The sequence below is a fragment of the Poecilia formosa genome, unplaced genomic scaffold (assembly GCF_000485575.1).
Source record: "Poecilia formosa unplaced genomic scaffold, Poecilia_formosa-5.1.2 Scaffold103, whole genome shotgun sequence".
In the NCBI taxonomy this organism is placed as follows: Eukaryota; Metazoa; Chordata; class Actinopteri; order Cyprinodontiformes; family Poeciliidae; genus Poecilia; species Poecilia formosa.
In genome coordinates, this window is record NW_006800042.1 from 740,557 (window position 1) to 759,571 (window position 19,015).

At 38.6% G+C, this 19,015-nt stretch overlaps 3 protein-coding genes across 6 annotated transcripts; 1 reads left to right on the forward strand and 2 right to left on the reverse strand.

Annotated features, from left to right (window-relative positions):
* Nucleotides 1-498: 498 nt before the first annotated feature.
* mvk (mevalonate kinase) lies at nucleotides 499-8,858 on the reverse strand. Its single transcript, XM_007559179.2, has 10 exons — nucleotides 8,530-8,858; nucleotides 7,880-8,027; nucleotides 7,449-7,593; nucleotides 5,688-5,843; nucleotides 5,139-5,242; nucleotides 4,934-4,979; nucleotides 4,694-4,784; nucleotides 4,155-4,274; nucleotides 3,795-3,948; nucleotides 499-1,151 (listed from the first exon to the last, which is right to left on the reverse strand). The coding sequence occupies exons 1-10, from the start codon at nucleotides 8,605-8,607 to the stop codon at nucleotides 1,000-1,002; spliced, it is 1,194 nt and encodes a 397-aa protein (XP_007559241.1). The 5' UTR covers nucleotides 8,608-8,858; the 3' UTR covers nucleotides 499-999.
* A 137-nt stretch (nucleotides 8,859-8,995) lies between these two features.
* On the forward strand, nucleotides 8,996-12,552 carry mmab (metabolism of cobalamin associated B). Of its 2 annotated transcripts, XM_007559183.2 has the most exons (9): nucleotides 9,005-9,200; nucleotides 9,382-9,437; nucleotides 9,904-9,997; nucleotides 10,623-10,680; nucleotides 10,844-10,916; nucleotides 10,994-11,091; nucleotides 11,165-11,229; nucleotides 12,111-12,170; nucleotides 12,275-12,552. In XM_007559183.2, the coding sequence occupies exons 1-9, from the start codon at nucleotides 9,097-9,099 to the stop codon at nucleotides 12,357-12,359; spliced, it is 693 nt and encodes a 230-aa protein (XP_007559245.1). In that variant the 5' UTR covers nucleotides 9,005-9,096; the 3' UTR covers nucleotides 12,360-12,552. The 2 variants fall into 2 exon arrangements, with proteins under 2 accessions (XP_016530390.1, XP_007559245.1); XM_016674904.1 differs by lacking the exon at nucleotides 11,165-11,229 and having other exon boundaries at nucleotides 8,996-9,200; nucleotides 12,111-12,358.
* Nucleotides 12,365-18,192, reverse strand: aldh3b4 (aldehyde dehydrogenase 3 family, member B4). 3 transcript variants are annotated; one of them, XM_007559181.2, is made up of 10 exons: nucleotides 17,929-18,192; nucleotides 17,342-17,537; nucleotides 16,182-16,292; nucleotides 15,826-15,946; nucleotides 15,663-15,748; nucleotides 14,433-14,514; nucleotides 13,969-14,358; nucleotides 13,715-13,881; nucleotides 12,951-13,050; nucleotides 12,365-12,861 (listed from the first exon to the last, which is right to left on the reverse strand). In XM_007559181.2, exons 1-10 carry the CDS (start codon nucleotides 17,979-17,981, stop codon nucleotides 12,662-12,664), a joined length of 1,506 nt encoding a protein of 501 aa, XP_007559243.1. In that variant the 5' UTR covers nucleotides 17,982-18,192; the 3' UTR covers nucleotides 12,365-12,661. The 3 variants fall into 3 exon arrangements, with proteins under 3 accessions (XP_007559243.1, XP_016530387.1, XP_016530388.1); XM_016674901.1 differs by lacking the exon at nucleotides 17,929-18,192 and adding an exon at nucleotides 17,603-17,907; XM_016674902.1 differs by lacking the exons at nucleotides 17,342-17,537; nucleotides 17,929-18,192 and having other exon boundaries at nucleotides 15,826-16,116; nucleotides 16,182-16,272.
* Nucleotides 18,193-19,015: the final 823 nt, after the last annotated feature.

A 19,015-nucleotide genomic window follows, 5' to 3' on the forward strand; every position in this document is an offset into this window, starting at 1 on the left:
GGGTGTGTGTGTGGGGGGGGTGCAGGGGGGGAATGCGGGTGGGGTGACGAATGTCGTTTATTCACGTACACAGCCAGATTTGGACTTCTCAATCTTCATGACATTTGAAAGAACAAAAAAAAAACTGAAATGGATATTCACTCCCACGGTGACCTTTTCCCCAAATCGGGGGGTTATTCCAGACAGATCAGTCAGCTGCATCTTCGCTATTTGCAGCATATTTTGCAATGCTTAAAAGGATGAGCAATAAAGTGGCGGAGAATTTGGAAAAGCTGTTGTGTGTCTGTGTAACTCGGAGGGACGCTGTTTGTTGTTTATTCACAGCACAGTGATGCTAATCCAGATCCTCCAGAGAGGCCGCACACGCCTGCTGTCCTCCTTTCTGCAACCTTCATTAGCAAAACAACACAACCTGTTAGTCTTTAACTTGATAAATAAAACCACAAAATGATTTAGAGGCTGAAGATTTTCACTTTAAACATCACTTTAGACATCAATTTGTTTTTTTTTTTATATTCAATCTGGCATGCATCAATTTCCAGAACAAATCCTTCATTTGAATTTACAAACTTGTTTTTTTTGTAACTGATGTGTCCTGAAAAAAAAAAAAAATCACTCACACAGTTTTATTACATTCACTAAAGAAGTTGTTGACCCTGTTAAAATTATAGAAGTGAGGATTTAATGTTATTAAACTAATCCATTAAAGTATTACTTCTATCCTGATTCATTAAAACAATATGTGCCACTCTGCTGCCATCTACAGTACAGATACATCATTGCATGTAATAATTATGCTCCAATGTGCAAAAAGGCCCAGTTGATTAGTGTCAAATACACAAAAAAAAATAAGTTCAGTCAAAAAACATCAATTGGAAACATTATTTCTTTCATTCTCCCAGTTCCCATTATTTGTTAAGTATATCAAAGGTTTTGAGACATCAACTAGAAGTCCCACAGTGTAAGAATCAGTCCTTTTGGCTTAGCCACCAGTAGGCCTCAGTACCGGTTTAAAACCTCCATAATTTCCTCTTTAACAGAGGAAGGGAAGTGCTGCTGCACACCTGGTCCACCAATACTTGTTTCCCAGCAGTCATAGCCACAGTCCCTCAGGTCCTTCATCGTCCCCTGAACAGTCGTTGAATCAGTTTCTGCAAATAGAACCAACAATAATGTCAACAGACAAGAAAGGTCAGGCTAAGATGGTTCCATGAAAGCTTCAAATGTTTCTTAGAGAAGATTAATGAATAAACAGCATCATGAAGACCAAAGAGCACAGCAGACAAATTATGGAGAAAGCAGTGGAGACATTTAAAACATGGATCTTCTTGTAAAACAATATCTTAAGTTTTACAGAGCAACTCTCGATCCAACATCCAAAGATGTAAAGAGTATGGGCGAGAACAGGGTTAGGTTATGAAACAATATCCTGAGCGTCAAATATGTCACAGATCTCTGCTCAAATAAAAACCCGAAAGAGTGCGGCACAAAGGGAATGTTTAGTCGCGAAAGGAAAGAAAGTAATTCAATTTTTAAAAAGTTGAATAAGTAATCACAAAAGAAAACTCTTGTCAGTTCTAGTGGTTTTAACATCACTGATCTGATTGTTGTTGGGTTTTTTTTTATCACATTTTAAAATGATTTAATTCTTGCAAAGTGTGTAGAATGCTAATTTATACTGAACACAAATGAAGCCAAAATGGAAAAAGCTTGCAACAAACTCAAAAAACCATTGATAGTTGTAAAACACCTCACATCCTTTTTCTTTCCATAACAGTCTATCCTCAGGGTGCAGGCGCAGCTCCTACAGACGGAGATAAAATAACTTCTTCTAAGGGCTTTATTATAATGAGCTTTAGAGCAGACAGATGTAAAAGTGTTTAAAATAGCTGCAATTCAAAAACAAAAGCATGAGAAGAAAAAAGTATTTGGAAATCTATTTAGGAGATTGAGAACCTATTAAAATTCAGTAAGCTGCAGGCATAAACAGACTGAACACAGCATTTCTGATTGGTTCAGTGCATGAGCACACATATGTATATGTGCTTTCTATAATTCCTCTCATCATGCATTGTCCTTACAATCCCTACATCTGAGAAAAGGTGGAGAGTGTCTGTGGAAAACAGAACATTTAGTGTCACAGAGAGATTTCCGTACCTAAAAACTGTTAAACTGAAATTATTAGACAAGTATTTGTAAAGCGAAATGGGCAGAATGGGTTACTATGAACAAGACAAAAAAAAAAAAAACACTCAATATGATTGGCAAAGCTTGCCTTAGAAACACAGAGTATGGAGATAAAAAGTAATTTTCTTCTGGATGGCTGTTTTGAAAAGACAGATTGATTCATTCCATGTTTGCACTGGAATGAATCAATAAAAATTTGGGCTCATCTTGCAGCCAAAGACACAAGGAATGTTTAGTTAGAAAATGAAAGGAGGAATTCAATTAAATAAATAAAAGGAAATTCACGGGGCGAAAAGAATGCAACTTTTAAAATTACAAGCATACCTTAAAATCTACAAAGGACAATATCAAGAGGCATGACATGAATGTTCTGCCGTAGCCCCCTCCATTACCTTGAAAATGTTTTTTCTCTGACTGATCTTCTGACGATCAGTGCAGATAAGAAGGCCAAAAGAAATATTAAGAACTAAAAGCAACAACTAAAACACTCTTTTCTCTTGAATTATTTTTCAACCTCAAAATGTCACATTTTTAAGCCAGTCTCAACCATTTCACTGGCTGTCGAAGCAGACTAAGAATTTTACACACTTTTCTATGACATAGCAGCTTTTTAAGCATATCCTCAAAACTGAACATGTACCTTCGTACTTAGATGACCACAAAACCGCCTGCAAATTTTCCTTAAAATAATGTAATGTTTTCTGGACAGAAAAGATTTGGAATATATCAAACAGATGAGAGACTATTTATAGACAACACAGGAAAAAAAAAAAATGGTGTGAGCACTTTTGTGGGAAAAGTTGGCGAGTTCAGTCTCACCCACTTATTACTCAAAATTTGAGACAATTGAGCATTAGAGTCTATGAGAAAGAGCACCCCAAATAACCCAGACAGCTGGAGCAGTCAGTCAGTTTTTCAGGTAAGAAAAGGTTTTCTTTCACTGTACTTTCTATCCTCTTTGTCAGATTTCTCCAGATGGCATGATTGAATAAATAAATATTCCATCATTAAACCCAAAATCTGGGTGTAGCGACAGACTCAGAGCTGAAAGATAATTAACTGGGTGAGCCTTCAGAGTGGTTTTCTTTATTGGATTTTTGTCCCACACATTTGTTCACCACTGTGACAGATTACAGACAAAATGAGTCTCCTTTGAGGAGCTTTTAAATCAATGGGAAGGTTTCCGGTCTGTTAAGTCTCCAGGCTCCCGTCTCTAAATCAACATTTCTTCTGACTTTTCTTCATAGGATAAAAATCTCCACTTTATGAATTCAAATTCAAGCTGGAGACTTGTTTTGCACTGATGTCACTGTTGATTCGACATAGTAATGTCATCATTCTTTAGTTATTTTCAGTTTTGTTATTGGCTGCCTTTTTTTCGTCCACCTTTATTTATTTTATTTTTATTTTTTTATTTAAATATTCCCTAATTTCAGACATAGAAATTAATTAAACTATAAGTGCAAACACAGCTGAAAAAGATAAGTAGTAAATTTCATGATATATGCTTGTTAAAATGAGCACAGACGTAGCAAGGTATTAGATAGTTAACCATTTAAATTCTGCACGTTTACAACAGCAAATAAAGAACCATTATTGTGCAGCACCTGGTCTCAGGAGTGTGATGCCACAGCCTCCTCCACCTGCTCCTGTAAGCTTGCTGTGAAGCCCTCTCGCCGCTGTAACCTGGCACAACGTGTCTAAAGAAGGATGCCCTACACCAATCACATTCAGATGATGCTGGTTGATGTCAATTAGCTCCTATAAAATAAAAATAAAAAAATTAAAAAAGCAGTAAAGATACAGGTCATGAGAGATAAACAACAGTATGTTGATGTGAATATTTGCACTGGGGTTCCATTGTTTTCACCTTTTATTTTATTCATCAAATAAAATTAAATTGTACTTCTGACTGCACGTTTTTCAATATCTATATTTTATTTAAATTACAAAAAAACAAAGTGTACCTCTAAGATGTTATAGTGGTCTCCTGTGATGGGCTCACAAGTCATCTCTGTTAGGACTTTCTCACAGGTGCAGGAAATGGCATCGACCGAATCCAGCACAGGGATCATGATGGAAGGAAGCTGCAGGAGGTCAAAACAAAAACAGGCCAACAACAAAGGCAGATTAACATCTCCCGTACATCTTTTGCACGGGGTTTGTGAAAAAGTAATGTTTTTATGCGTTTAAATTTAGAACTGCACAGCAGATTTCAGTGGACATACTGCACATGGGCAGCACATTTGGCAGGTCTGACTCCGACTGTGTCCAATATTGGCACAACACCATACAAGCCCAATCTCTGTCCAGGGTGGAAAGCTGCACACCTGCTGGTGTCGCCAAGGCAACGGCACACAGGGGTGCTGGCTGAGAGTTTAATTTTAATGTTTTATGGAGGCACTCAACCCCATGCCCTGGAGTATCGGCCACGAAAAAGCACTGCCTATTATATTAATTATAGTGTCGGCAAGTAACACACGGGGGAGGGAAAACCATTTAGTACCTTGTTAATTTTGTCCTTCACCCTGGCAACAAGTACCTTGGTGCTCCGTGGTACTTTGGTGTTAGTGAGGAGGATTCTCAGCAACGGCACCCTGACAGCAACAAAAATTAGAGAGTTCAGTCACCTGATAATCAGAGGATGATTTTCCAGAGGAAGTTTGATTTTTGTTACTAAAAATATAGAGCATATCTTCCTAAATCGACTTATTAACCAAAACATTCATAAGTACTCCAACAGTACCTGCTCAGTGGTATTATCTTTCCAGCTAAAAATCTCAGCATACCACCTATGTGTAGAAAAAACATTTAAAAGATTATTTTAAATGGCGATATTGTAAACTGTTGATAAAATAATAATAGTATAACTACTGGTATTAAAGGGGGAGGAAAAGGGGGGAGTACAACTTCATGCGCCATATGTTATGTTAAACACTTTTCAATCTCACCCCATGTTCCTACAGCATTGTCTACTCCTGAGGGATTTCCGTGGATGATCTTCTCTCCTTGGAAAGCCCAACTGTTGATGAGCTCCAGATCCTCCTGACACCATCTGCAGTCAGTTTACAACAACACAGGGTGCTGCTAAATGAGCAATCACAGAGACAGGTAAGCAGTTGTGTGTTAAATTGAATAATTACAGAGGCACTGTTCGGAAGTACCAAGTTTCCCCTAGCGCTCGCACGTGTTTTAAATAATCAAACGACAGTTAATTTCAGATTGAAGCTGCAGCACGCAACTTTTTTATGTATTAAAATTATCATTATGTCATGACAGTATATGAGACAGATAACCTGTAAAAAAAAATAATAATAATAATAATAATAATAATAAAATTAAGCCAACAATACAAAACTCTTTTCTATCAAATTGCATCAAGCTATTCACTCTGGTCATTTAGAAGTTTTTAGACCAAACCTCAGAGACTAATTGCTCTGTTGATGCAAATTACTGCTGAAGTCAAAATCCCAGCTCATACAATGAAACCTTGATCTTACCTGCCAGTCTGCTCCCACTCTTTGAGGGGAGTGGGAATGTTTCCAGTTGCACAGAGGAAAGCTGCAGCTAAACACACGGAATAAGCAGCACTTGAGCCCAGTCCTGCTCCGGTCGGCAGCTCTGACCACACAGACACCGTCAGACTGGGCATATCTCTGAAAACATAATCATAAAACAATGAGTTGGTGTTTAATTAAACTACATACAAATAAAGCTAAGACAAACAGCAACTATGTTTGTTGTTTTGTTTTAATTTGCTAGTACATCACACAAAAACTCAGCTACAGCACTGGCTTTATTTTCATTATAGACCAATAATGCAGTCTCACATAGACTACTTCATACAGCAGAAACAAACTTGACATTTCTGTCTATGTCATTTCAGAGTGGTTGCTTTCAGGCAGACAGAAAAATACTCTAAACTAATTGTCCGGTTCTGCTCTCAAGGGGGAAAACCCATCCAGACTTGTTAAAAGGGTGCAGAGTGGCCCAGTGCCTGACTCTCATTAGTGGCCATCCTGTCAGAAATCCTTCACCTCGCTCTGACACAGCAGCACTGTGTCAGCGCCGATTAAACCCTCCAACAACCTGCAGCTCTAATGTGCCTGAGAATCTTCCCAGCAGCTCGGGCTGCAGAGGTCACCGATCTGTCTCTCTTTACGTGTGTTTTAATTCATCCAATCAACCTATCCATGTCAACAAAGAAATAAAGGACCACATTAAGGTTGTTAACAAAGAAGGAAAAACTCCAGGCCTGAACGAGTGCAATAAACCTCAAGGCGTGTACTCATCACTTTCTTATACATTCATAGCATTTAGCAACATGAGCACAAGACCATATTCATTTACATAGACCATTACACTCCATCAGGTATCCTGTCACCCCTTTAAATCACTGAGTTCAGGTATTGCATTAACTCTCATGGATGCAGACGTATAAAATCCAGCATATAGGCTTGCAGAATGTTTCTAGAAGAAAGAATGGGTTGCTCTAAAGAGCTCAGAGGACTGTAGTCTGGTGCTTTAGTAAGATGCAATAAGTAGAGTCATGAATTTTTCTCTCTACCTACCCAACATTCCACAGTCAGCTGATTGTGGTACTATAACAAGGAAACTCAGATATGTACATGATAGAGCGGGAAATTATCAACCTTCTGCAAAGTCGGGCCTCCAAAGTTCATATGGTCTTCAGATTAGCCCAAAAACAACATGTACAGACCTTGATGATGGGGGGGGGGGTTTGACATGGATTTAAAATTGTATTGCAACATTTTGTGGTACTACTGTGATATCAATAAAATCTATTTATTAATTCTATTTTAAGTAATTGTTTTAATATTATTGTTGTCAGATTGTACCACCTCTGTCAGAAAACTCTCCACCCGCTACACATTTTAGATAAGGGCCTTCATCACTCCCCTAATCATATGAAAAAAAATAACACACGTAGGACAAATATGGAGCAGAGTGAACATTTCCTTAATAAAATGTTTCTAAAATATACTTTGCAAACAGACACAGTTGGTAGTTGGCAACATCTGACATTTGCAAATAGCAAAAGCTTAACATTATCACATGTTTTGCCTGTGGAAAGACGGCATGAACATCTATAAGTCATCATTTCGTAGTGACTGGTGCTTTTATTACCATAGATGTCCATGAAATTCAGCAGACCTTAAAAATATGTGAGAAAAAAAAAATCTGATAGTTTTGATGAGTCTTGTTTCTATAAAATGTGAAGAACAATAGAAATACCTCACCCTGATCCAAAAAGTGACAGGTAGATGTAAAGGAAGGCCAAAATTGCTGAAGCGCTACTGTCTAAATTTCCATTGGTCACGCCAATAAATTCACGCAGTCTCTTCACCAGTTCAGCATCCAGACGTTGCATCTCTTCTTTTTTATCTGTTTGTAATATTTTAAAGAAACAGAAGCAATTTAATATGCAGGTGGACAAAACAGACACACATCATTTTCAGCAGTGTATCTATTCTTCAACAAGCTAACTTGTTAATGTGATGTTTTTGTGACCAAAGGGGGCCTCTTTAATTGTCTGTGAAAGAAAATATATCTGAATAGGCAATTCTGAATTTCTCAATGTGATCCGAGTACATAACTAAGCTAAAATCTAAAAGTAAAAATAGTCCATCGGTTTGAACTAAATGTGTCAGTGTGAAAAATCCTCTCTTACCACTTAAAAATGATGTCAGCTGTTTCAGTTCGGACAGCTCCCAGCAGACAAATGTGTCTATATTAGGTAGGTTAATGCAAACTTTGCCATCAGACCTCGCTTTCAACTGCAAATATGTTCTCAGGTTTAAACTTACTGCAAGAGCCACCTGCAACAACAAACATACAAGTCAGTTCACATTTCACAGTACTACAATACTGCAATATTAAAAATCAGGAGTGTAATTAGACCATTTTATATCCAACCCAGCCCTAGTGGTCAGGGTTGGTGGAAGGAAGCCCTCATCAGCTTTCCCTCTTGATATTTTAACTTTTAAGACTTTTCTGTTAGTTTTTCCAAAATCAAACAGAAAATTCATAATTCAACTGCATTAGGCTGAGTTGCATTTAACATTTTATGTCTGATTTTAATGCCTTATGAAACAACAGACTGAAAAACTACATATCATGTTGCAACAGTGTTTTAAAATATCCCAATACGAAATAAAGAGTCACAATTGCGACGTAATCAGAACTAGTATGATGTAAATCAAACCTTTTCCCACATAATTTAATATTACCAATAAAAATGCACGAACGTAAAAGCTTTCTAAATGTTAAGCTTAGCTGACAGCATCCTAGTTTGGTTTTAAATGTGTGTTAGTATCATACCTTTCCATGAACAACAGCATGTTCCCCGTGGAGGATCGCCTTTCCAGGAGCAGAAACCAGACAGTCTCTCACCTCCATCTTTCTGGCAGCTTCACAGCCTGAAATCTTCTCAAGTTCAACTTTTCACTTACAGTGTTACCACAGACAGGCTTAGCTGGCGTTAATCCGCTGAGGTAGCACAAACAAGGCGATAGTTTAAACCTACAAATATGTGGTTTAATTTCATGAATAACAGAATAAAGTTTGAAGAATTTTACAATGCATTTTTGTGACTAGGCACCAGTCTAACGCTCTGACAGTTATCAATGCAGCTAAAAACACAGTTTACACATAGCTACATGCATTATGTGGACAACCCTACGCTTCGCCTCAGGACCCAATCACCGCTTCAGTTGCCTCAACACGTTTCCTTCCGACCAATCAGTGTCCCTAAATCTGCCTACGACAGGATGAGTTGACCAATCGTGCGATGAAAACGAAACGCCTACAAACTACGGACGCGGCTGAGGGACAAAACTCTTCGTTACAAAACAGCGTTCAGTTTTAGCTGCTACCTTGTAGCTCGTTATGACATCGGTTATTACCAGACATGCTCTCTTCCGCTGTTTTGTGCGGACAAGGAGGCTCATAAGCGAACATTGGACACCTAAACCGCTGTGTTCTGACAGAAGGTATTTCTTAGCACTGCTTGTGAGCTCACGTGTTTACAGTGTTGTTTCTTCTGACTCCTGCCACTTACACCAGCACAACAAATAGCCCCTAAAACTATATTCTGCGTCATTATTGCATTCATAAGATTTTATTCTTGCTCATAAACAATACCATCTTAATTATTTTTCTTTTCTCCTACAGTTATGCCACTGAAGAAGTCAAGTCACCTAAAATATACACCAAAACTGGAGATAAAGGTAAGTCAACTCAATTAAGAAGACATCTTAATGCTTTGGTTTCAACCATATTTGAAGTATAGACTGCAGAAATTTGTGTGATTTCTTTTATGTACATGTATGTTTGAAAGCCACATGATCTGCATATGTATTTGTGTCTTATAGGCAAAATAAAAGCATGTGAATGTTGTGACCCAGACTCTCCTTTCAGTTAAATTAGTGTATATGTTGGCATTATACATTGTTAAAAATGTGTCTATTTAAAAAAAAAAAACAATCGGGATGAGAGCTCAGCTGTTCAAATCTCAGTTATACTTCAAATAAAGAATGTCAACACAATTTGAAAACAACAGATGCTTTCTATTATGTTTATAAAGACTACTATTTTGTGTTGGTCTATCAAAAGAATCTAACAAAAAATCCCAAACATTTATGGTTATTTTTTTTAAGGTAATAAGAAAAAACTGACTAGATTCCTGATTTGCAGGTTTCTCCAGCACATTCACTGGAGAAAGGAGGCCAAAGGAAGATCACATTTTCGAAGCTTTGGGAAATACAGATGAGTTGTCATCAGCTATAGGGTAAATTATGTATTATTGCACTATTAAATCATTGTATGCACATGGGTATTTAAAGCACTTTTGTCAGACAGTAGAAAAACTGCATAAAATTATGTTATCAGAAAAGAAAAATAACCCTGCATGCAATGCATCTTAATGAACTGCTTCGGAGCTCAATAAAAATGCAAATTCCAAAATAGAAAACAAATGAAACTTTAAGGGAAATAATGTTCCATGAAAATATTGCTGACAGGGTGAGAGGATACTAATGTAATGCTTTTAACATTTCAACGAAAGAATTGCGAAATGTTTTTATATTTAGAGTTACTACCAATATTTTAGCATTTTTCTCTTTCAAGTGAGGTTCTACTAAACATGCAGAAAAAGAAGTATTAACTAAAACTATGTTGCTGCAATTTACAGGGGAAATGCGAAAGTCCTTAGTGGTGAAAATAAATCTCAGTTTCAGTGAACCTTAGTTTAAGTGGAGTTGGTGACATGCTGTGATTGCTGAAAAATATCAAATACAAGATGTACTTTTGCAGCTGTGGACAAGAATTAAAAAATGCAAAATTAAAATATAAATCAGTGCATTTGCTGAAAATATTTAAGTATGTCTGACTCACTTTTGTATCCGACTTTACAGTTTGGCACGAGAGTTTTGTCTTGACAAAGGTCACACGTTCACAGATCAGCTGGATAAGGTTTGATTTTCACGTCAAATTTATTTAATGTGCTGAAACTGGCCTGCACTCTACTCTTCTGACAGACCGAAGGCAGAGCACAGGTTAGTTTCAGCACAAAACGTTCATTAGATTTAAAGAGCAAGTAATCAACATGCATTAAAGACATGTTATTTTATTGCAGATCCAGTGTATTTTACAAGATGTGGGCTCCAATATTGCTACTCCTCGATCGTCTGCAAGAGAAATCCACAAAAGTATGCAAATGCAGGCTGGTGTGATCTCGTTATTTTTCATCACCGATGTAATTTTTTTTTTTTTTTTGTTTTACCAGAGAGAACAAAGTTCAGTCCTCAGCCAATCACTGATCTGGAAACATGGATCGATCATTTTACAGAGGAACTCCCACCGCTGACCAACTTCATTTTACCTGTAAGCATCTTTTCTTCTGCAGATACTGAATGTTCCTATGAATGATTAGGTTATTCATATTTGTATTTTACAGTCTGGGGGGAAGAGCAGCGCAGCTTTGCACTTAGCTCGGACAGTCTGTCGGAGAGCGGAGCGCAGGTCAGTTTCACCACACACAGTTGTGATCAAAAAATAATAATCAGTTCAATGTTGCTTAACCAGATCCATCATTGCGTTTGGCATGATTTATATCTGTACATAGCAAATTAAGTACTAGGTCTAAAAAACCACCAGATCATGACATGCATGCTTCTGATTCCATGTACATGTTCCTTTTACTGTGGGTGTCAGCCCCATCTATTCCTACCACAAACCATGGATCACTTTGAATGCATCATAGTTACAAAATATGTCATGTTAAAACAAAGGAAATGCTTTTGAAATGGTTATTATAATATAATGATAACCTCAAATCTACCAGTAAGAGAGCAGCATCTTAGTTCCAGACCAACAGGATTGCTAAGGGGTTACCACCACATTCCTCATTTCTTAAAATCAATGGTTGTGCAATTAATTAATTAATGAGGAAACCTATATTTTCAAACTTTATCAGTTTTATCAGCAAATGTGAGAAAAAAAACAAACTGAATATAAATTGTTCCTCACCCTCTGAGTCGTGTTTGATAAATCTTTATTTTAGAATAGCGTTCCCAATGCATTCGCTTGTGTATTTTGCGTTTTACAAGCTGTTTAAACCCAACTGTTTGTGGTTTAAGTGTTGCTTTGCAGCCGAGGTCCTCCAGGACCCATGTCCTGCATATTTCAGATGTTTCTCTGCTCCACCACAGCTAATTTAAATGTCTTGATTCCTCAGCAGGTCGCTGAGCTCTGTAGGAGCGTTCCAAAAACCTATTTATTCAATTCAGGTGTGCTGAACCAGGCTAACATCTAAAACATGCAGGACACAGAGATTTAGACGATATGTTATTCTTATTTCACTGCTACTGTGTTTTCTGACAGCTCTGTGTTTTTCTGCACAGTGTTGCTCCAATTGTGCGTTCAGGGGAGGCAGATCCAGATGTTGCAAAATTCCTCAACAGGTCAATATTTAAAGTATCTGCTTTAAAAAACGCGTACCTTTCTTTCAGATTAAACATCTGATGAAAGTCCAAACATTATTATTATTATTTTTTTTTGCATTCAGGTTGAGCGACTACCTGTTCACAGTTGCCAGATACGCAGCCATGAAGGAAGCCAAAGAGGAGAAGATCTACAGGAGATCTGAATGAACACGCCTGTTAAATAGAGTCTGCACTTGTTTCTACAGTGATGGATTCCAGTTGTGTTTTCAGTTCAGTGCATTCTTTCTTAAATATCACACACAAGACAAAATAAACCAGCTAAGCAGTACATGTACATCAAAAGTTTGAATTTTACACAGTATGCTCAGCAATTCATCAAATAAACATAAAATAATTTAAATTAACCTTTTGATTCCACATTGGTTATATTCTCAGTCTGATTAGAATTAGTTTTGATATTTCCCATTATAGTTTCTCCTCTTGCAGGTTAATGAGAGCATTTGAGACAGTCACATGATCTGGCACCAGCCCTGGCTCTTCTGGGACAGCGTGCAAGCCCATGTCATTAGAGATAGATTGCGGTCTTCATAGGGTGGGTACCGCAGATACGTGACGCATTCGAACCGCGTCCCTCTAAGCAAGCACGCTTTTCTGTGTGAGAACGTATCGAAGCTGTAGCGACCATGGAAGGACCCCATTCCACAGGCGCCTTCAAGAAAATGTTTCATTGAATCGTTAAGGCACTGTTACTTTTTCTTCTTTTTTTTTATGTCATTGTATGTGACATGACACACTCACCCACTCCACCAAATGGCAAAGCCACCATCAGGCTCTGAAAGATGCAGTCGTTAGAGCAGAAGCTTCCGCTGGAGGTCTCACTCATGAGTCTGGAAATGACCTGCGGTACGAAGAAGGTCAACGCATGATCACAATTTACTCTGAGAAACTGAAGAAGTAGTTAGCCTAGTTAATGTCAGGGCTTTCCACGTTTATCACCAGCCTGTTTAGTTAATTACAAAACTTGTTTTAATGATCGCTGTCCTGTTGGCATTGCCTAGCAATATCTAAGAATCGCTCACTGCTGAATCACGAGTGTCACTATTTAAAGAGAAATGCCTCAAGTAGGCAGGAAAAAAAAACTTCCTCCAAAGTTACAAACTTCAAGCCTGACTGAAAATTGCCTTGTCAACACGGCCGAGCAGAATGCTGCCTGGACAATTTTTTTACGGTTAGATACGGCAGAGAAGTTACGAGAAGTATGTCTGAATTAGTCAGTGAGAGGCTTTCAGGCCTTTATAGCTCAAATTGTATTGCCATTTTGCTGCCAGTGTGTCATAAGAATAGAAGACGACCTTACAGTTCATCAAAATTATCTCAAATAAATCTAGAAAGCAGCTATTTGGATCAGTTGGATATTTCTTTAGGACATTTATTTCAAATATCAAAACCAGACTTGGAAATAGTAAAGCAGGAACAAAGGAAAAGTAAATATAAAATGTACGTGTGCGACAGCTGTATGTAAACTTTTGACCAGCACTGCATCTCCACTTGTTGTGATGTACCTTATTGTTGGTGGAGTATGCATAAACACAGAGGGGCTTCTCTTGCTTATTAATAAAAGCAATGGCTTCATCCACGTCATTTACAGTGAGTATTGGGAGAACCGGGCCGAAGACCTCCTGTTGCATGATGGGGTCCGATTCTGCCACTTCTACCAGAACTGTTGGGGCTTCAAATGCAAGCAAAGAGCCTCATCGCATTGTGCATACATACGTAGGAAGTGTTTTATAAAAGGTCAAGGATGCAGCTTCCCTACCAATGTACTTCTCTCCCTCTGTCACCTGCCCACCAGCAACCACCTTCCCAGATCTCCACAGCAGCTCTCGTGTACGGTTGAAGATCTCCAGGTTGACCATGCGACCAAAGCTGCGGGATTCTCTTGGGTCGGGGCCGTAGAACTGCATCAGGCAGCATTTCAGGGCCTGCACCAGCCGCGCCTTGACATCCGTGTGGCAGAGGATGTAGCTGGGGGCCATGATGCTCTGACCCGCGTTGTGAAAACGCGCCCATGCAATTCGCTGCACGGTGGTGGTGATGTCACAGTGCTGGTCCACGTAGCACGGGTTCTTTCCTCCCAGGATCAGGGTGACGGGAGTGAGAGTACGGGCTGCGGCCACGGCAATCCTGCTTCCATCCTCTCTGTTTCCTGAAGAAGAGCGGCAGCCACGTTAAAACGCACTTCAAACCATCAAACACATTCAAATGTGAGGATGTGGTTACCTGTAAAGAAAACATGGTCAAATTTAAGCTCCACAATCTCAGACAAGTCACTGATGCCTGCAAGAATCACATGGAAGCATTCCTTGAGGAAAACAAAAATTTCGTATAAGAGCATTTCATGCATATGTCATCCTTTCTGAAGGTTAAGCAAATTAAAGATAAATTATTATTAAAATATTGCTTAGAATATATATATTACATAATGTGTCTCTTTTAATGGTTATATTTTATACAAGACAACAGAAATGGAGGTGAATTTTGTTCTAACGACTCTCAACTTATTTTCGTATTACCTGACTAAATAAAATGATGTGCTCTTAATTTAACAATAGTGGAGAAAAGATAACTGACTCTGATGAAGACACAGATGATGTCAAAACATTTGTCTCCATGACGTTTGGAGAGTAAAGATAAAAACTGATAAGTAAGTATGTTGTCCTTTAGTTGATTTAAACATTGTTGGGAGATGATTACCATAACATTATAGTTTATTGCTTTTACTCAACTCGAATATAAATTAAACTTATATTAAAAAAACATTTCCTTTCCTTCACCTTAAGAAAGAATGTCGCATTTATTGTGGGCCTTTAATGATGCATTTGAAATTTGCAAAATTTTTGCCAAACAACTTCAATTAACTTAAAAACAGAATTACATGCACAAGTTTAAATTTGCAGATGGAAAATCATCAGCACTGTATGTTCAGTTTATGTATAAGAAAAAAATCTATTTGCTTTAGAGAAAAAAAAATCATCGGACACAATATAAAAACAATACAGTTTTTAAAAAAGGGGGAAAAAAGCAGTGTGTTTTTGCCCACTGAGCCTCTCTGTCAAATATCCCACCAGTTTTCGTAACCACATTGTCTTTAAATTGTATTTCTCTCTTTGGTTATCTTCCAGCACCTCAGATTACCAAGAATTTTGAAAGCTCAAAAAAGTAAAGCGGTGAAATGACTCCCCTTGGAAACTCCAGTAATAATTTAAGTCGTTAAATCATAAATAAATTAATAGAGAGTGGCTTATCGCGTACTTAACACTTAAATTCAATTTGGCTCAGGGATTACAGCTCATAAGGTTCTTTAACCTCAGCAAATGCTCCACAAACTTTTTCCATCCACTTTCCAGCGTATTGCATCATCAGCAGGCACTTTTTGGCGAGGCAAAGTCACATTGTGTAACTTCCTGAAAGACCTTTGGAGCAGTCAGTCCTCTCTGCTCGCTTACTTACATTATCCAAGTAGAAAGGAATAAGACGATGCAGAAGCTCTGCTGTGTGCACGGTGTACTCAGAGGGGCTGATGAGGGCACAGTCTCCTACAGGAATGAGATTCCTACGTGAACGTCAGATTCTCTGCAGGATTGTGAGGTTACAAGACGGCGCCGCTGCTCACCAGCTGCAATGGCTCCAACCAGAGGCACCAAGCACATCTGGACAGGACTGCACCAGGTCCCCATGATGAACACCACACCCAGGGGCTCACTGATCACCAAACACTCGTCCAAGCTGGTGGACTGCACAAACAACTTCAAAGTTAGGCTACAGGCTGAGCAAACGAGCAGAGGAGAAAAAAAAAAAAAGAAAGAAAGATTTGACCCTCACTGAATACTTAAAAGGTCGGTGCAACTTAGCTTTAATCTGCTTTAGTGGACTCTGTACAATGGATTCCTTTGTGGCAGTCAGACTGGAATGTTTTCAGGTTGTGTAAGTTTTGAATAATCCCATGTTTTGGAGAAGTGGGTTTCCCACCAGATTCTTTTCCACCGACTGAGGTTCCATCCACTTCTTCAGGTTGCTGATTGCGTGAAGCGCCTCGTTCTTGACCGTGATCAGTTCAAACACGACCGTTTCAAACCGCGGCTGGTTGAAACGAAAAGGAAACGGACGATAAATGCAAGAAGAAAGTCAATATTTGCAGGTACATCTCAGATTAAAATATGAGTGACCTAGTTGATTTCATTAATTCGGTTTAAAAGATGAAACTCACACAGTTTTATTAAATGCTTAGTGATATTTAATTTCAAACATGAACTTCAGTTCATTTTTGTAAAATACGGCTGAAGTACTGAATCCAGACTTAGCCATCCTTTAAGTGGGCTTTTCTTTACAATCATCTCTATAGGCTGCAGTTATTTCTCTTGCTTGTGCTTTAAGCAAGCAAGCAAACACACACACGCACACGCACACACACACAACACACACACACACACACATACATACACACAAAACGTTCAACTCCCTGTCAGATTCTTTAGCAACGCGCTTAACTGTCAGGAGTGGTTAAAAATAAAATGTAATTACAAGTTCATTGAAAGGTTTAATGGAATACAATTCATCAGGACTACAGGCACACAGTTTCCTTTGGTTGCTATCAGAACGTTTTAGATACAAGGCAGCCATATTGGATTTACATGTCGGGTTTGGTGAGAAAGTTTTGACTTTCCAATTCAGAGTCTCAACTCCTTGGGACACTTGGATTATTTTTCAAACTTGAAAAATTAATCTTCTAAGTAAAAACAGAACACACTACTATAACTTCTTTCGTCAATCAAGTATTACATGGATAAGAAACCATTTTTCTTTGTCTCTAGTTCTGTCTGTCAGCACATTATTATTAACCAAGAAAGTAGTTCTTATTAAAGTCTTATGCCATAACATACAATTTTCTATTAAAAATTTGCTTTGTAAATGGACTTATGTATAATTTTTATTTTCCTTGAAACTAAACTAAACTAAAACTTGGGACGTTCATTACCTGTAAATCCTAATAATCTAATTTAACTGCATATGTTTTTTTTTCTTAATTGGTGAAATAAATAACCCATTCAGTGACGTTCTAATTTGTTGTCATGCAGCAGTGAACCAGTGCCTGTTCTCACTGAGAGTTGGAAAGATGACAGGTGATGTACCTTATGAAGGTCCCTTCCAAGAGCATCCACAAAGTCACACTCATGCTCTTCCAGCATCCGCACCACAGCCTCCAGCTGGGCCAGTCTGAAACCTTCCTTCAGGGTCCGTCCAGCCTGAAAGGCGATTCTTGCCCTCCTCAGCAGATCCACGCACTCCAGAGGGTATGTCCTCAAGCAGGGTTCTCCCGGCCTCGTCCTGGAACAACAAACTGTTAACATTCCCAGGAATACTTCTAATCCACATCACGTTACACTCTGTACCTTCTGCATGTCAAACGACCATTCCTCTGACAAACGTAGCACGCCCTGATTTTTCCACTCATGTTCACTCGGGTCAAATAAATCACCAGTGCTGGTGTCTTTAAATGGGCCAGTTTGACGTTAAGCCTGGGCACCCGCTCAGGAGAAACCCCCACAGGCAGGGAGGATAGTAGGAAATCCTAACAACTCCAGCCAATCAGGTGATGCGCATAAAACTGACAGTGCTGCCGACCAACATCGGGCCACAGATCATATTTAAACTTCCTATCCATTTCCAAGAAATAACAATAAAAACAAATAATAAATGCAAAATCAAACAACTTTACCTGCGTAGGGCTTTGAACCATCGGGTCGGGGATGGACTAGGCGGGCCGCTCATTATTTTACAGGTTCACGGTGAGACAGAAATCTAGTAGATGGATGGAAAATCTTCACAGGGAGCCTCTGTGGTGTGCAACGACCAAACCACTGAGCTTAGGGGAGAAGGTTTGACTCATGCGTGCGCATTCACACCATAATCCTCCGTGTGTGGCATTTAGAAAAACCCAGAAAAGGCGAACCAGGACTCAACCTTCAGCCTCCCAGCCCGTCAGCCACCCACGGTGGGCCGTAGTGGCTCAGACGGGTGCTTTTAATCAATCATTTATTTAAGCTGAAGACAAAAATGTCACTGAGAGCGTGTGCAGGATTTAAATGGTTTATATAATACTTGATTCAACAATACAGGATTAAAAAAGTATTTTACATGTAGACAAGTCTGTCAAAACAACAAAGAAAAACACTCAACACTATTGTGCAGCCAGCTCTGAAGACATGAAGATTATACATTGTGACAGGAGGGGTGGAAAGGGTTTTAGCTTCCTGTTTGTTACTTCTCAGTCTAAAAGAGTGAATGACTGCTCAAAGCCAACGTCAGCGGACCTCTGAAACAACCGATCCTTCTCTTGACATCATGTAGAAAAACACACAAGGGGAGCTCCAGAAGAGACAAACAAGCATGTGAGGCACCATTCATCACATCCTCACTGTAGTGTATCGATTAATTAGGAGTGATTCCTGTTCTTATAAAGACTAATAAAAAAAGGCTTTGAAACGATGTTTGATCCTCCGCTAGTTTTTCTGTTTAATTTTTAAAAAAAGATCTAGTTAGTAGAAAGGATACAAGTTTATTATAGTGCCAGAGAGAAGTTTACTCACTCACTATAGGCATAAATACCATATTCACCTGGGGTTTTAACAAGATGCATCTGAACTGTTGTTTTTTGTTTTGTTTTTTTCCAGAAAAAATTGCAACGTTTTTTCTTATTCACACATGGTTAAAAAAAAACACACATCCAGGCTCAAATATAAATATACATCACCACTGATATTTGGTGAAATACTTTCCTCTGCGTGTCGCAGAGAAAAGTAAAA

Bases quoted from the DNA above. Each gene is read 5' to 3' on its own strand.
- mmab (XM_007559183.2), top strand. From the start codon at position 9,097: ATGACATCGGTTATTACCAGACATGCTCTCTTCCGCTGTTTTGTGCGG. The intron at 9,438-9,903 runs GTAAGTCAACTC...CCTGATTTGCAG, and splicing joins CACCAAAACTGGAGATAAAG to GTTTCTCCAGCACATTCACT. The intron at 9,998-10,622 runs GTAAATTATGTA...CCGACTTTACAG, and splicing joins GAGTTGTCATCAGCTATAGG to TTTGGCACGAGAGTTTTGTC.
- mvk (XM_007559179.2), bottom strand. From the start codon at position 8,607: ATGGAGGTGAGAGACTGTCTGGTTTCTGCTCCTGGAAAGGCGATCCTC. The intron at 8,028-8,529 runs GTATGATACTAA...TTGTTGTTGCAG, and splicing joins ATGCTGTTGTTCATGGAAAG to GTGGCTCTTGCAGTAAGTTT. The intron at 3,949-4,154 runs GTACACTTTGTT...TTTATTTTATAG, and splicing joins ACCACTATAACATCTTAGAG to GAGCTAATTGACATCAACCA.
- aldh3b4 (XM_016674901.1), bottom strand. From the start codon at position 17,664: ATGAGTGGAAAAATCAGGGCGTGCTACGTTTGTCAGAGGAATGGTCGT. The intron at 17,538-17,602 runs GTACAGAGTGTA...TTGTTGTTCCAG, and splicing joins GGTCGTTTGACATGCAGAAG to GACGAGGCCGGGAGAACCCT. The intron at 12,862-12,950 runs GTGAGTGTGTCA...ATTTTCTTGAAG, and splicing joins TTTGCCATTTGGTGGAGTGG to GCGCCTGTGGAATGGGGTCC.